Source organism: Dreissena polymorpha, chromosome 1, assembly GCF_020536995.1.
Source record: "Dreissena polymorpha isolate Duluth1 chromosome 1, UMN_Dpol_1.0, whole genome shotgun sequence".
Lineage (NCBI taxonomy): Eukaryota > Metazoa > Mollusca > Bivalvia > Myida > Dreissenidae > Dreissena > Dreissena polymorpha.
The window spans coordinates 158,668,377-158,685,053 of NC_068355.1; the positions used below are offsets into that span (position 1 = coordinate 158,668,377).

General features: G+C 35.3%; 1 protein-coding gene across 2 annotated transcripts in view; it reads right to left on the reverse strand.

Annotated features, from left to right (window-relative positions):
- The window catches only part of LOC127858033 (actin nucleation-promoting factor WASL-like), a 43,035-nt gene that overhangs the window by 12,632 nt on the left and 13,726 nt on the right, over positions 1-16,677 (reverse strand). For both annotated transcript variants that reach the window (XM_052394880.1, XM_052394891.1), the window contains exons 3-5: positions 1,967-2,053; positions 1,111-1,210; positions 774-851 (exon numbers count right to left, since the gene is read on the reverse strand). In XM_052394880.1, the coding sequence (XP_052250840.1) occupies positions 774-851; positions 1,111-1,210; positions 1,967-2,053 (265 nt within the window). The remainder of the gene's footprint in view (positions 1-773; positions 852-1,110; positions 1,211-1,966; positions 2,054-16,677) is intronic.

Consider the following 16,677-nt stretch of genomic DNA (forward strand, 5'->3'; position numbering starts at 1 on the left):
CATATCTTGAGGTGAGCTTAACATACATATGTAATAAACAATTTGAATAAAATACTGTCAATATTTTCATTTTTAATGAGCATTTACATTCATAAATATATTTTAAAAGTAAAGATCATTTAAGAAACCCTTAAAAGACAGAACACCAACTTTTGTAATGAAACTCAAAGACAAGAAAATATGCTAATAATATGAAGTGAAAAAACAAAGACAAATGCCAATAATTCCTTACATGTACATAAAGATCATCTGCACACAATTTTGGACTATAAATTATACAGTGGAAACCCAGACCAAGGGCATAATTCTGCTTAAAACACACTGCAGCCAAATACCTCACCATCACCAACATAAGATCTACCACGTAGCTAAAAAGGAGGGGAAATCTTTGAGATGTAAAAAACAGACAAAAGGACATAATTGTGCCAAAACTGGTCGCAGGTAAAAATCAATTTTTTACAATCATCTTCACATTTAAGTCATTCAAATGAATTATAAAAGCTTGACCAATATACATCCAGAATTAAAAGAGGAAATGAAAACACACGCTCCAATAAGTAGGTACTTACGTACATATCAACAGACAAGTATAATACTTCATGCCTTCCACTCTGTTGGGGCATCCAAATCAATGTTGCTGTGTTATAGCACATAAAAACAATGACACCATGCTTCTCATCAGCCCCAGTTATATTGGATCATAAACAGTTTTTTTAGAATTCTATGTTCCGTTGAAGGATTGCAAATTTTGGTAATTCTGCCATAATACGCACCAACATTAATGGCACCAGGAGGCTGGTTACTTCCACCGGCGTTTCCACGGTTACCATGCTGCTTATGCTTTTGTCGCTCTGAAAACAAATAGAACAATTCAATCAATATGCATGTTTCTTCAATTTTCTGCTAGCAAAAAGTGAAAATTTTAATCTATGCAGACACAAAATAATTTGTAAAGTAATGGTATGTTGCACCAACCCAACTGATTGTAACTATTTGAAGGTTCGATTTTGGATCATTTAGCTACATTTAATTTGAGACATGAGTGACAAAAAAACAAGCTATTTTGTTAGACCATAATGCTATAGCTTGATTGTGACTAGTTCTCCTCACCCATGCGTTTCTGGACCCGCTCCATGAGCTTCCCCTCCACCATCTTCTTGAAATGGGCCGCCTCCATCTCACTGGCAAAGTTGAGACCAGCCTGACAGTCCTGGCAAATACAGGAGAGATAACTTGCTAACTAGCATAAACACACAAATAAGTTCAAAGGAAAGGTTGGGAATTTGGAAATGGTCATAAGCAACACAAATATAAGAATTAAAGAGTTAGGCAGACATGGTTGGCGCTTAATGAAACAACATGACTGAGCCATGTACAAGAAAGAGATAAAACTAGAATATAGTGAATATGATTACTACAATATTAACATAACTAATTCAAACCTTAAAAAGAGTCATAACTAACGTATGGGGAAAAACAATGGTTACACTTAACAAAAAATGGCCATTACTGGGTCAGATGACATGCACAACATGCTTAACACTTTGCCCCATAAGAAGCAAAGTGAACATGGCTTTTGCAACCATCAACAAACCAGAACAGCCTGCAAGTAAATCGCAGTCTGTTCAGGTTTTATGCTGTTTGCTGCTCATTAGCATCTAAGGGTTGGAAATGAAGCCTTTAAAACTTGAATTAAGTAATAAAGGTATTTAATTAAATTAAACTTTATATGGGACAACAAATGCGTATAAATATGTATCTAAGTGGTCAAGGGTTAATATCCTTTCCCTTTAAGATGCAATTGAAATTGGAAATATGTAACCACCCTGAAAACCAGCTAAGTAACTCACAGGTGGTTCAGGTTTTACATGGCATGCTCCTAATGATTATCATAGGGTTGGAAATAAAGCCCCACTTCCAGCAGTAAAGGGTTAAATATATGACCAGTCAATTTTTCCCAACTCACATCTGCCTCAAATGTGTGGAAGTAGTCTCGAGGGGTCTTGTATGCAAAGTGGTTGTACAGCTCCTGTTCCCAAACCACCTTACATGTCTGCAAACAGAACATAGGTATGCTGAGGTCATATTAAAATTAAACACAGGTAAAATTAGGGATTTCATGTGAAGTGGAATCAATGTTTTGATGAAAGTTTTTTGCAATTTTGTGTACTCAAGCAAAGTTTCCACCTTGCTTCATTTTGTTAAAAAATTTACCAAGAAGCTACTTCATAGTATATTAATTCCACTTAATATGTAAAACATATTTTTAATAAGGATCAAAACAGAAACTATAAACCAATAATATTATAGTACAGTCCAACCCCTACTTCCCGTCACCCCTCATCTCCTGTCGCCCCGTGTAGGCGGCCTGTCTGTGCCGCGACCGTTGATAAACACTTTATAATGCACCCCTCTTTAGCGGTAACTCCGTTTCTCCGGCCAGCGGCCAGCAATTTTTCATCCCAAATGTTAAATTCCCCCCATATGAGTGGTCACGCGCGAGTAAGTCAGTCATGTACACTGGCAAAATTACACCGACGCAACGGCAAAAAAATCGAGACGTACTTCCAGTCTGCGGTTTAGGCTCTGCAGTATTGAAGCGTGATGTGTGATAAACATTTTGACAGCCAGTTTGCAAATTGCAATTTATAAGCGGCAGATTATCGGGTAATCGGGTTAAAAGCAATATGCGACCGTTTGATCTTTTTGTTTCCGCACATGCGAATATAATCTATTATTACTGGAAAAGAGATTCTTAATTTATAATTGATTATTTGTAGCTGTTGAATCATACTATTTCAAGCACACATTTATGACAATTATCGTCTAATTAAAAGTTAAAAAGAACAACGCAACTTTTAACCGAAATCAACTGCTCTACATGTGCTCTGTGCTTCAAAGTTTTTATCCAAAAATCAATACACACGCATGGGTATGACGTGACATTGTACAGTACAGGCAACGTGTACTTTGACAAAAACGCGTGTCCGCGGTGTTCAATTTTCCCGATGGGTGACATTTCGCGGGGGGCGGACACGCTACTGACCGCGGTGTTTGGCGAACACCCGAAATCGCGGCGAGTGCACGCTATCATTGACGGGAACACCCGTGATCATCGCGATGCTGCGGAGCCACCGTAAACACCGGTCTGCGAGGGGCATTCACGCGTTTTAAATGTTCATGTACATGTACAAAATAAAATCATATACTTCATGTACATGTAGATATTATGTGCACATTTATGCGTACTTAAACTCGGGCAGTACGTTAAGTCGGAAACTAAAACTAAGCGTTTAGATGATCAATACGATTAACTTTTATGGTGTTAATCAATGCAAATGCCCTTTTTGTTTTCACAAAATTGGGTTTCATTTCTCCCGATTTCCAGAAAATGACTTGTACATGTTGCATGAAATCTAAATATAGCGTGTTACAGCGTGTTTGATTTTTATTTTATTCAGATGAAATGTCAATTCCAAATCATTGGCGCGCTACCCCGGTACTTGAGAAGAAATTCACTACGAAACTTTAAATCGAAATTAAAAGATCCCAATGTTGTCTGCGCTACGAAGATTTTGTGTAAAAAATAAATACATCTACGCCAACTTTCGCGCGCTTTTTATGGTTCAGAACAAAGAAAATGAAAATATCATGGGCATATATACATGTATTTATTTGTGGCTACAATTTGTAACAGAACATGAACTCAACACAACGCACGCACTAGGCGTCAGGGGATTTACGAATGTTGGATACACTTGTTCTGATTGGGCGCTTATTTCATCAAATCTTTAAATAGAAACATATGCCGAAATTCATTTAATAGTTTAGAGATATGGCGAACGTTTGTGATTTTTGCATTTCTATCACACTTTTATCGTCAACATTGACCCGAATTTGAATGAAATCGGAAATCTCGGGATTATCGGGTAATGGACAGAGACAGGAATTTTTGCATGTATGCGGTAATCGATTGTGATTGTTCGTAATCGTTTTAATTTTTTAGACACCAAATGACACCTATAACATTCAAACGCATGGTAGATTCTTTCTGCGAATTGGTACCAACCTACGTTTATGTTTAATTATTTTATTTCTAGCGAACACGATGAACACCGCGGTAGATATTATGGGTCCGCGGTGATTCGCGGTGTCCACCTTATGGAAAACGGCCCCCGCAAATATTTGATCTGAACACCCATCGCGGGGGTCGTTTGGTTAGCGAACACCATAAAATGAACACCGCGACGAGTGGCGTTTGTCAAAGTACACGTTGCCTGTACTGTACATTGGTGCATAATTTTTGCGCGCTTTTGTCGGGACAAAGGAAGGACTTTTTTGATGCTAGAATTTGTAAATGTCTCGTTAACATACATCAATCGGGAGTGTGTTTCGGATTACAAATTATGATTCTCATTTGGGAATTTAACAAAATATTTATAGTTGTTTTATATTTACAATGATTTCAATATTAATTTTGATAAAACCATTTACGCTGCGAAAAAAATGTTTTTAATTATTACGCATGAAAAGCACGATTACCAGTAGGATTACACCTGGTTGCTATTATCAGTCTCTTAAGTAACTGGCCACGATTTTATTGTGGAGGAGATCACTGTCGGGACCAATTTGTGCGGTAGGTATAACAAAGACACAAAACTTTGTTTTGTTTATACAAAAATTGAACAGTTGGCCATGCACTCATCAACTTTAGACTCCCTATGACCCAACCCCCTCTTAAAAGGCCACCCCGCTTAAGCAGCCAGTTTGGCCGTTTCCCTTGACTGGCTGCTTAAGAGGGGTTGGACTGTATTTTCATACCTGGGTATAAACAAGAAGTTAAAGGCTATACCGCAGGGCAATTGTTAACAAATTTTAACGACCGGAGCGCAACAAATCAGAACCAAACAAGAGATGTGTTCGTCAGAAACACAATGCCCCCAAATGCGCCACTTTGATATTTTTTTTACCTTTGACCTTGAAGGATGACCTTGACCTTAAACCTTTAACCACTCAAAATGTTCACCTCCATGAGATACACGTGCATGCCAAATATCAAGTTGCTATCTTCAACAGTGAAAAAGTTATGGCCAATGTTAAAGTTTTTGGACGGACAGACAGACAGCATATATTAGACATTTGACCTTAAGGAAGACCTTGACCTTCACCTTTCACCACTCAAAATGTGCAGCTTTGTGAGCAGGGTTCCCGCTGTCGATCGCCATTGGCGCCAATTGCGATAAAATAAAAAATCTGGCGACAAAATTTCGTAAATGGCGATTTTAAAAAAAGCGGCATTTTTCTGCGTTCATATTTTCTTAAAATGACAAAAGACGCTGTGTTTACCAGCCGCTTTACGGCAGTCGTAATACTATAGATTTCCATGGTGTAAGCGATACAGCTGTAATCAATGGAGCGTGGTGCTGACTGCCGACTACCGCAAAGTGGCATGTTATGGTGATAATTGCGATTATCTGGGGTGTTGTTGCAAGTTATCTTAATTGGTCGGCAGTTTTATTGCTTCAGAGATAAGGCAATATTGAAATATACCGACTTTGCGCTTAAATGTGAAGTGTTCGTCACAGTGTTCGAAGCAGATTCAAGACCGTTAAATTAACAACAATGACAATCAAAAAGGTAAGTATCGATTGTTTTTAGAAAAATCGGTGTAATTATAGAAAATAGTAAAACATTTTACATCTATTGGTTCTATTTAAACGGTGACATATTGCTGTTTCACTCGTCAAAATGGCAAGTTCAGAGTGTAAAACGACTTTTAGAAAGTGAACATTAGATGCTGCTTATTTTGAGACTCATTCAAAATGCAAACGTTCCCACCGCTATTATTCACCAGCTAACAAACAAAAACCAAACAAGAGTTACAACTGATTGAATGTGCCTTTATTTAATTAACAATGTTAAATGTGTTGTTATTATTAATACTACTGTTATTAAATCAATTCCTTTAACATACTGTAAATGCTCAGTTTTTGTTTGTATTATAATAACATGATCTTCATTGCCCAAATGTAGCCCCAGTGTGGCGACAACTTTTTAAATTTGGCGAAAGTAAGTGGCGACAACTTTTGAAAGCCCAGAGGGAACCCTGGTGAGGTGCACATGCATGCCAAATATCAAGTTGCAATCTTCAATATTGAAAAAGTTATGGCCAATGTTTAAGTTTTCGGACGGACAGACGCCATATATTTTACATTTGACATTGAAGGATTACGTTGACCTTCACCTTTCACCACTCAAAATGTTCAGCTCCATGAGATACACATGCATGCCAAATATGAAGTTGCTGTCTTCAACAGTGAAAATGTTATGGCCAATGTTAAAGTTTTTGGACGGACAGACAGACGGCATATATTAGACAAGTGACCTTGAAGGATGACCTTGACCTTGACCTTTCACCACTCAAAATGCGCAGCTTCGTGAGATGCACATGCATGCCAAATATCAAGTTGCTATCTTCAATATTGAAAAAGTTATGGCCAATTTTAAAGTTTTCGGACGGACAGACGCCATATATTTGACATTTGACCTTGAAGGATGACGTTGACCTTCACCTATCCCCACTCAAACTGTTCAGCTCCATGAGATACACATGCATGCCAAATATCAAGTTGTTATCTTCAACAGTGAAAAGGTTATGGCTAATGTTAAAGTTTTAAGACAGACGGCATATATTAGACATTTGACCTTGAAGGATGACCTTGACCTTCACCTTTCACCACTCAAAATGTTCAGCTCCAGAAGATACACATGCATGCCAAATATCAAGTTGCTATCTTCAATAGTGAAAAAGTTATGGTCAATGTTAAAGTTTTTGGACGGACAGACAGACGCCATATATTAGACATTTGACCTTGAAGGATGACCTTCACCTTTCACCACTCAAAATGTGCAGCTCCATGAGATGCACATGCATGCAAAATATCAAGTTGCTATGTTAAATATTGAAAAAGTTATGACCATTAAAGTTTTCGGACGGACGGACAGACTGATTGACAAACAGTTCAACTGCTATATGCCACCCTACCGGGGGCATAAAAATGCAAAAGAAGAACGGCAATAACACTTATAATGATTAATATCATTATAACAATGCAAGTTGATCTTTCTCAATATGTGTTGTATTGAGCAAGGCCAGCTGAACCTTCTCACCAATGACAAATGGTAAAAATAATTAAATACCATGAGTAATAACTGCCATAAAGGGCCTTTGACGTAAGGTTACACCGCAGTTTAACCAGTTATTAATGGTGCATTTTACCAAAGATTGCTTCTATACATATTACATCAATAAGACACTGTCTCAGTCGTATATCTATCAAGGACTTGTACAACATACTGACCCCAAAGCATACAGACAGAAATAACAAATTAACGACGAGAGCAACAACATCCATGTAAAGAGTGGTCGTCACTGAACCTGCATGATCAAGTCAAAACAAGGAAGCAAACTCCCCAAAAGGTTGCATTACATAATTAACATTGATTGAATGTGCATTGTATACTTGTAAAAAGACACTTACAACAACCTGAGATGAATTCTTTATTAATGACAGAGAACAATTTGCTTTGTGGCTGATTTGTCATGCCATTTATGAACACGCAGACGTTGCAAATGACAAAAAGCAAACATAGACAGAAATATTATTCAAATGCAACAACATAATTGAAATACTTAAAGATGAAGGGAAAAAAACCTCAAAATTTTAAAACAATATCTATGGATCAATAAAACCATGGCATAAGGCCTGAGGTATAGGTAGGACAAATAGGATATTGTTTGATTAAACATGCTTACAAATGATAAAATAATAACCATAAAACATATACAAATCAAAGACACAAATCATTCTGGAAAGTGCGAGTTGCATATTAGACTGTAACTTGAAAGGTCTTATCAATCAAACATATTAATTTATGCGTCTTGCCATCTCTTCTGAAAACAGTTTATGAAAGAACTATCAATCACAAATTGTTCGTAAATCAGAAATTAAGCGTTAACATCCCCCAACATCCAATTAAATGAATATTTTTCTATCAAGTAAAATGTAACTTTAACACATCACTTTCATTCTTATCCAATTCAAGAAAACTAGCCAATCAGCTTTATTACCCAATATTGATTGCTATAATTATGTATAATTTTAATTAGCATCATCACGTTCATAACCCTTACTTGAAATACGATTACTTCCATAAATCACTGCTAAGAAGCCAATAAACATTCATTTGTTTAAACTGTGATATAAGTACTTTTAGGCAAACACATTTTGATCACACAAATAAAAGGAAAATGCCAAACAGGGCTTTCATGAACTTTTGAAAAGTGCATTTCTGAATTTTCCTAAATCTTCTGATTTTGACATTTTACCTCATTCAGTTAGAAATTTTGATAAGTGACACAAGTAATTAACTATTCTTTTTAACTATCCTTACTTAAAGAGAAGTTAGCAATGCTCTATGAAAACTGGACATAATGCATGTGCCTGAAGTGTAAGTGACAATTTCAACCTAGACTGTTTTGTTTGTTCAACTGTTGAATCTCTTAAAAATTGCTCATTAAAGGAATCATCTCCACCTAACAATGATTTTACAAAACTGTTTTTTACCAAAAAATATTTTTTAAACAATTATAATGGTGCTTTTCATTTTAACAAATTAAAAAAAGTGGTGTTTTCACTAAAAAAGAACAATTTGAAAGAAAAGATATTAAAACATAAGGGTTACTAGATCTTTCTGTTACTATAGACACATTCAGAAATGTAAATTATTTCCTTTGATTTTGTTGTTAAGAAATAACAGTTTAAGTTAAATACTAATCACTTGTATTGAAATATGTTAAATTCAGACCTGTTTACCCACCATTGCTTCTCAGACGTTTTGAGAACATCTGTTTTGGGTTGTTCTCAGTAGTTTTAATTTTTGCTATCATATAGAGCTTTTAAACAGCATTACTGGATAACATATCAGTAACATTGTGTATAAAGAATTTGACAAATTGTTCATAATTGGTCATGTCAGCTTATTATATATCCTAGAAATACAAGAAACTGTCGGACAAGGGTGATGCTCCCCAAAGTTTTTTTTTGTCACAATATTGCACTATATATTCAGATAAAAGGAAACGTCTTAAGGGCACAGTAGTTGGGGGGACAATAATTTTTTTATAGAAAATTTCAAAGGGCCATAGCTCTATGAAAAATCATCCGACCAGAACCCGCTGATAATATGCACATCTCCTCTTGGTAGTGAAGCTTCCCATAAAGTTTCATTGAATTCCGGTCATTAGTTGCTGAGAAATAGCCCGGACAAAAATTGTGCACGGACGGACAAAAAGACAGACAGACGCACACACGGACAGACGAAGAAGGTGACTACATGTATATGCTCCCCCCAAAATAAATTTTGGGGCAGCATAAAAAAAATACATAAATAACGAATTCCCTATATAGACAAGATTGTGTTCTTCGTCACAGCTGTCAAGAGGTCGCATACACAGGCACGCAAGGTCAAGACATGCAACCTAGACCGTCATATTACCAAACACACCTTCTCAGGTTATTAGTATTAATTAGCGGCTGTCAACATGTCCCATACCCTACTAACAGTACTGATCAATTATAAGTCACAAGTGGGAGGTTATAGCTGTGCCATGTACCACCCCTGCACCACGTATTATGAGCCATCTGTAGTACATGTATGATAGATGCCTTGTATGGGACTGTGTTGGTGTTTCAGTGATGTCATTTAAAGCACATGATACCAGAACAATAAAAAAATTCTGAACATTTATCACAATTCACAAATTAAAATCATAAACAAATTAAAGGAAATGATTGAGTGTTAATGTGTTTCTTAAAATTATACATTAATTTGAGGTCAGACTGTCCTCATTTTATATAACCTCATTTACAAATTAACATTTTTGAACATTTATCAAACTGTAGTGTTTTTCCCAGGAGGGCAAAGGGGATTGGCGCATTACATTCAAAAAGGGCATTTTAGCACGCAGTTTAGGCAAAAAAGGGCGAAATGTTCCCTGAATACCTAAATTACAGAGAAACATGTAATCACATTAGAAGCAGTTGTGGAAAAAATAACATATAAACAAGCACATTTAATGGTAATAGATGTATTTAACTTACTATGATTTATATTAATATATTTACCTTGCAATGTACATGTATGTTCCATGCTGTTTCAATAAACTGTACAGCACGACAAACATAATAAAGCAATATATGCATATGAATCTGATTATACACAGATCCACTAACATATAAATATCAAAGCGCTGAAGGCACTGAAGATGTTCGCTATTGCATAATTCAACACGCAATTCATTTTTGAAAATCAATCGCAAGTTTGAAATGAACACACGCCATTCAACTTTATAAAGTGTGTGTCATAGCGCACGGGTCGAGTTTTGTGTGCACTTTTTATCATCCTTATTATTTCATAGAAATAACTAAGACAAAATAAAAACAACATGCTTTTTGGAAGTTCTGAAAGCATAGAAAGTATGATGAAAATGGTAATGATAACTTAATATAAAGAATATTTGCAGTCACCATATTAAAGGAATATTTTTTTCTTATATCAAATGACTATCTCACCAAGAATATAAATTCATAATGAAAGTTCCGTGTACAAAACTTTTGATTTTTGACACCATATACAAATTCAAAATGTACAACAATCTTCGTATCTTGTATATGGAGGAATAAAAGTATATAAACATTGCTGTTTATGCTTTACTTATTACCCGAGCAGTTCACACGGTGTCAACAACGCTAACATAAACATAGGTATAGAGCACTCATGCGCTTTTAGGCGTAGCTGTTTCAGTTTTCATCTTAGTGACTTTTACATAACGCCAACAGACACGCATGAATATTTTCGAATATTTAATAAGCTGATTCGAGATACAACCTCTGAATTTTTGCTATATCACTGCGTATGTGCTCAATTCAAAGGATGTAGCACTGTTCAGTGTAAGGAATTCCGGACTACTCTCTGTATATGCTCAAACGACACAAATTGTGGCCCTGTTACAATTACGCGTTACAATCCATCTCGCAGAATTTCACTTTCGCCTCCAAGATGAGAAAACAATCATTAGCGAAATAGTATAGTGTCACGATATGAGAAAATCGTTTAATTATCATACCACAATGTTTGCCGTACTTGGTCAGCACGTCTGGAAATCATTCCTTAATGTGTGGATAGGCTGCCAGTATTAACAAGTTTGCTATTTTCAATTCAATTTTGTATCAAAAAGCATTGTTCTTAAATGTGGCATTTTCAATTCGCAATGAGATTTGTAATGACCCTCTTCATGTGAAAATGGGTCTTATTCCATATGCGCCCATCATATAAATAGCCCACTCAGCTATCACTCCTTCTGGTAAGGAGAAACATAACATATTGAGTGATTTTAAAGCGAACAGCATCGCCTATGGCCTGACTGCGCAAAAGCACATGTTGGGTTTAGCAAACGCTTGCCGAAACGCATAAGACCCATTTTCGCATGACGGGGCTATTGACGTGTGATTTAAATGTGTCGAAAGAAAACTGCGTTTAAATCAAATATAAACATACGATATATTTCGATAGTGAAGAAAGATACTCATAACAATGCATATGAGGACACATATGAAGTGCTCTCCCGTAGTATATTTTTTATTTTACTCACACTAATGTGTGGTTTGACAATGCTAACACACATTTCATGCGGTGAATATGCAGCTTACAAGTGAAAAACACAACACAATAGTTAAACTTTTGTTTAATTGTATTTAATTATTTAGAAAAGTAAATTGCTAATTTTATTTCAAAGTCAGCGTATACGCCGACTACATTTTTAAGACATTAAATTTTATTGTTATAAATATATTTAATATAATATATTAGGTTGTTTTCGGTTTTAGCGATTAAAAAGCATTTTCGAGGTTGCCTATAGTATGCCTGTAGTAATTCATGAACTCATATCCAACTGTCTATGTATTGAGAACTGTGAATATAAACAAGCTTAACCTTCTACTTACCTTCTGCTATTGCACTCGTATTATTATTATAAATTGTTCGTTATATTCGGGTTTAGCAATTATGAAACTTTTTTTTGTCTATTGTATCGCTGAAGTTATTGTTGAACTTATGTTCAACGTTTTATAAATTGAGAATATAAACAAAGACCTATAGATAATATGGGTCTTTGATATAAATAAGCGTCAACTTTTTCCCGAATCTCTCATTTTACGACCTGTACTACATCATTGAGTTGTATGCGAGAGCGTAACCTATTGCGTTGTTATAACCCGTAAACTTTCCTTTGTTTATCGACAGACGCATCTATGAATAGCCTCATATATCATGAATGCCAAAACAACCGGGAAAAAGAACCACGTGACCAAATAGGACGCAAAGCGCAAATACCATGCGACTACGACTTTTATTATGTAAGAAAGCTCCGCAATTCCTTTGAAGTCGGAGCCTTGTGATTGCTATTTCTTAAATAATTGACCTCTAACTGAAGTAAGCAAAGGAAACGCAGCACCTATAGATCCCTGCTTCTATGTGCGAAGGCAGATTGAATTTTACTAATGTATGGTTTGCCTATTATAACACACATTATAATGCGGTAAATATGCGACTAACAAGTAAAAAACACTATAATTAAACTTTTGTTTTGAATTAAGTTATTTAGAAAACAAAATTCCAAACCTTATTTCAAAACAGCAAGACTACATTTTTTAGAGAATATTATTGTTATATTTAAATGTTTTTTTTTAACAGTTTCAGCGATAATGAAACATTTTTTTATGTTGTCTATCGTATCCCTGTAATAATTGTTGAACTCGTGGTCAACGTATTATTAATTGAGACCTGTGAATATAAACAAGCGTAACCTTATACTACTGCGTTATACTCACACGGACTCCCCTTTGTTTATCGCCAGCCTCAGATTTATGAATGAGCTGAGCGAAAATACTACGTCACGCACACGCAGCAGAAAGTGGACTATTTTAATCATTCATAAACAATCTCCTCCGCGGCACGTACAATACGATCATTGTTTATTGATTCTTTTCTATAAAACACCGTTCGAAAATATTGAATGTAACACGATATTAATATAATATTGCCATTTGTGAATACACATAATTGGAGAATTCAAACCTCTTGCATAAATTATACAACTCTTTCTTGCGCGGATACGCAAGCAGGTATTGGGTTAATCAAACCTAGTCGTATCGACCTGAATTTCACACTAAGCACTTTAGACGGGAGCGCCCATCTAAAAACCATGTTTGTCTTATCCCATTTTCTAACAATAATCTCGACAGATGTTTAAAATAACATTGCGAGTAAATTGATCGCTAACAATATGCAAACACTCGTTTCCGTGACATACATCCACCGAGTAAATTACAAATAAATAAATAATGTTGTTGCTATCTAAAACATTTTTATGCATCGTTGATTATCACAGATAATTCCTTCTTAATGTATAATCTCCATCGTTAATTCGATCGTTAACGACGTTATTTGCCATTTTTGCCGAGTCACAATTTAATTCTGTATAGTCCGCCATGTTGATAAAATGTCAAATGATGTAAGCGACAGGTGCTCATAGCAACGTTAAATCGTATACGCGATTCGCATTTTGTTAAATTAGTATAAATCTCAGTAATTATTTCAATAATTAGATCTAATTATCTTAAAGACGAAAACAATAAAGAATAAATTTGTTTGTGATTTTAAATGTAATTATGCGTAAAAATATATGTTTTGATATAACTGAATAATGCATGCAATGCACAATTGCCACAAGAATAACATCGAGTTTTTCATCAAAAGTCTCCAAAGATAACATAGCCTCCGGCATAATCGATTGATACTGACATGGGGTTATTCACGCATGACTAATTCACAGCTTTGGAGCAGTCAGTAAGACCTACCTATAAATCGAGCACTGTTATAGATTATATCTGCTCAATTAATAGAGTCGATTAGACGTTGAAGTCTCTCGAGTAAATCAAGCACAGTCGGAGCGTCACAGACAATCAAGGAAGCTGATTTTGCGGACCAAGTTAGATCATAAGGCAATAAAGATGTTATCGATAAGGGCGCGTGGCGAAATTTGCCTTTGAAAAAAAGGGCGGGTGGCGAAATTTGCCTTTGAAAAGGGCAGCGTGGCGATCCGGGAGAGCGTCATGGCTTTTCGCCACGCTAAAATGGCCTGGGAAAAACACTAAACTGGCATGTTTATCAGGAATCTACAAAAGCAAAATACATGTATATAACAAATTTATGTCAACAAAAAAAGTTTTAAAAAGGGATATTGTTATTAAATTGAAAACTGGGTTTCCGTTTACTGATCTTGCTAACCAAAACAGGTTTCATTTCCAGCTCACGTTTACATTTTACCACAATTAATCAGCTAATGAATTGTCACTATTTATAGACTGTGCATACAAATTTCATCAGGCAATTAATAACAATAATGTATTGCCCATCATAGCTATTTTTAACAAATATGTAATAGCAGATACTAAATAATGGCAGCTATACCATAAATCTGTCGTTTCTTACCACATGGTATCATCTCTTATTTTAAAGCTGTTGGCTGTCACCTGACTATAAGGTAATGTTCTGTATAGTCATGCAGGCATGTGACAACCAATAGCTAAATGCCTGTAAGCACTCATTTTTGTGACAACAGTTTCGGCAGCATTATGACAGTGGTTGCTTATTTATGTTTGTAAACATACAGCTTTCGTCAAACAGCATGATAGTGCTTGCATATTGTCATTTGTTAACATACCACTTTGATCCTTTATGAAAATTAAAAATTGATAAAACTTTCTTGCCCCACATTTTTGCAAGTTTTGCTCCAAGAATTTGGAAGTTTGTACAATATGACATGACAAACAAAAATATAACATGTAAATTACAAGTTACATAGGGTAGCATTATATTTCTTCTCCGTGTACAGCTTTTATTTATTTTTTTCTCTGCGTTTATTTATTGTTCTGATCAAGACTGGTACTAAGGCGAGGATTGTCTACGTCCACACTTCCAAGAGTTTGATATTAAAAGTTGAATGCGTATCTAATGCAATTTTTTAATACTTCAATGACTAAAAGTTTCGAAGTATTGAAAAATATTCGGGAGTACAGTTAATTTCTCTCAATTTTGCCCCTCCTATATGAAGATAATGTAATAGACCATGTGGAACTTGGATTGCACCATGTACACTATCAAGTTGTACTGAAATATCTGGCAACAATTTGATCAACATTAAACAAGACTATTGTCAAGCAATATAAGTCCCCTACCGGCTCCACCATTGTCAGAAAATTCCAACATATTCAGATTATTTTTTTATATATATTTGTTGCCATAGCAACCAGAGTTTTTGACGAAGGAACAAAATGAAATGACGTGCATAATGTCCATATTGCCATCTATCCATGTTTCAAGTTTAATAAAAAAATATTAAGAACTTTAAAAGTTATCACAGGATCCAGAAAACCACCATTTTAGCAGTATTTCTAGGGTATTTGTTGCCATAGCAACCAGATTTTTTAAATAGGAACAAAATGAAATGACATGCATAATGTCCATATTGACATCTATCTATGTTCCAAGTTTCATGAAAAAATATTTATAACTTTTAAAGTTATCGCAGGATCCAGAAAAGTGTGACAGACAGACAGACTGACTGACAGACTGACAGACGGAGCGCAAACCATAAGTTCCCTCCGGTGAAACCGGTAGGGGACTAACAAAGCTGAGTTATCAACAATACAGCCTTCTTTTTACAATAAGATCACACCATCTTTTGTCATACACATAAACAACCAATGGAAAAAAGCAAAACAAAACAACACTAATCAATGGTGACAAAAAACTCGTTTCAGTTGCAATTTGGACTTTATCAAAGTGAGCAGTGCTGAATAGGGTAAGAGCTTGAATGTTACATGGTAACAAATTTCCCAAAGAATATATTTCATTGCTGTCATTTTAGTTGCCTTCATGACACTAAGCCAAAACAAGATATTATAAAGGCTACAAATAATTAGATTTATGACTGTCAGCAACAGAGAAGCCCACAACCGTTAAAACATATCAACAAAAGAAGTGTGAGTGGTAAATTCCCCGTGGTATGCAGAAAATGACAGAAGATATTAATGGCTGGATAGAAACAGCTGGCCTTGAAGCAGCCACAAGCTTATTTCACTAATTATACAAAAATTCCACTGGCAATTCATTTATTATTACAACATCATTCATTATAACAAATGTGTTCCTTTGTGGCCTGGTCACAGATGCATGGCCATATTGTTCTTGTCACATGGCAAACACCATAAAGGCAGTCTCTATTCATAGTAGTAACATGTTTACACTTAGTTTTATATTAATATCTATCATCACACTTTGATAATTACTCATTTTTAATCAGATAAACTTAAAATTACTTTACATAAACAAAATAAGCATGCCAAAAGCTAACCTTTTTCAACAAAATTTTCAGGCTAAATTGGTGAGAATAGTTTACCCATACCGAAATTCCAACACATAATGTAATTAAATTAGCAGACATTTGCATAAAGTTTGTTCACTTATAAGCTTAGTTTAAAATCAGTGTAACGT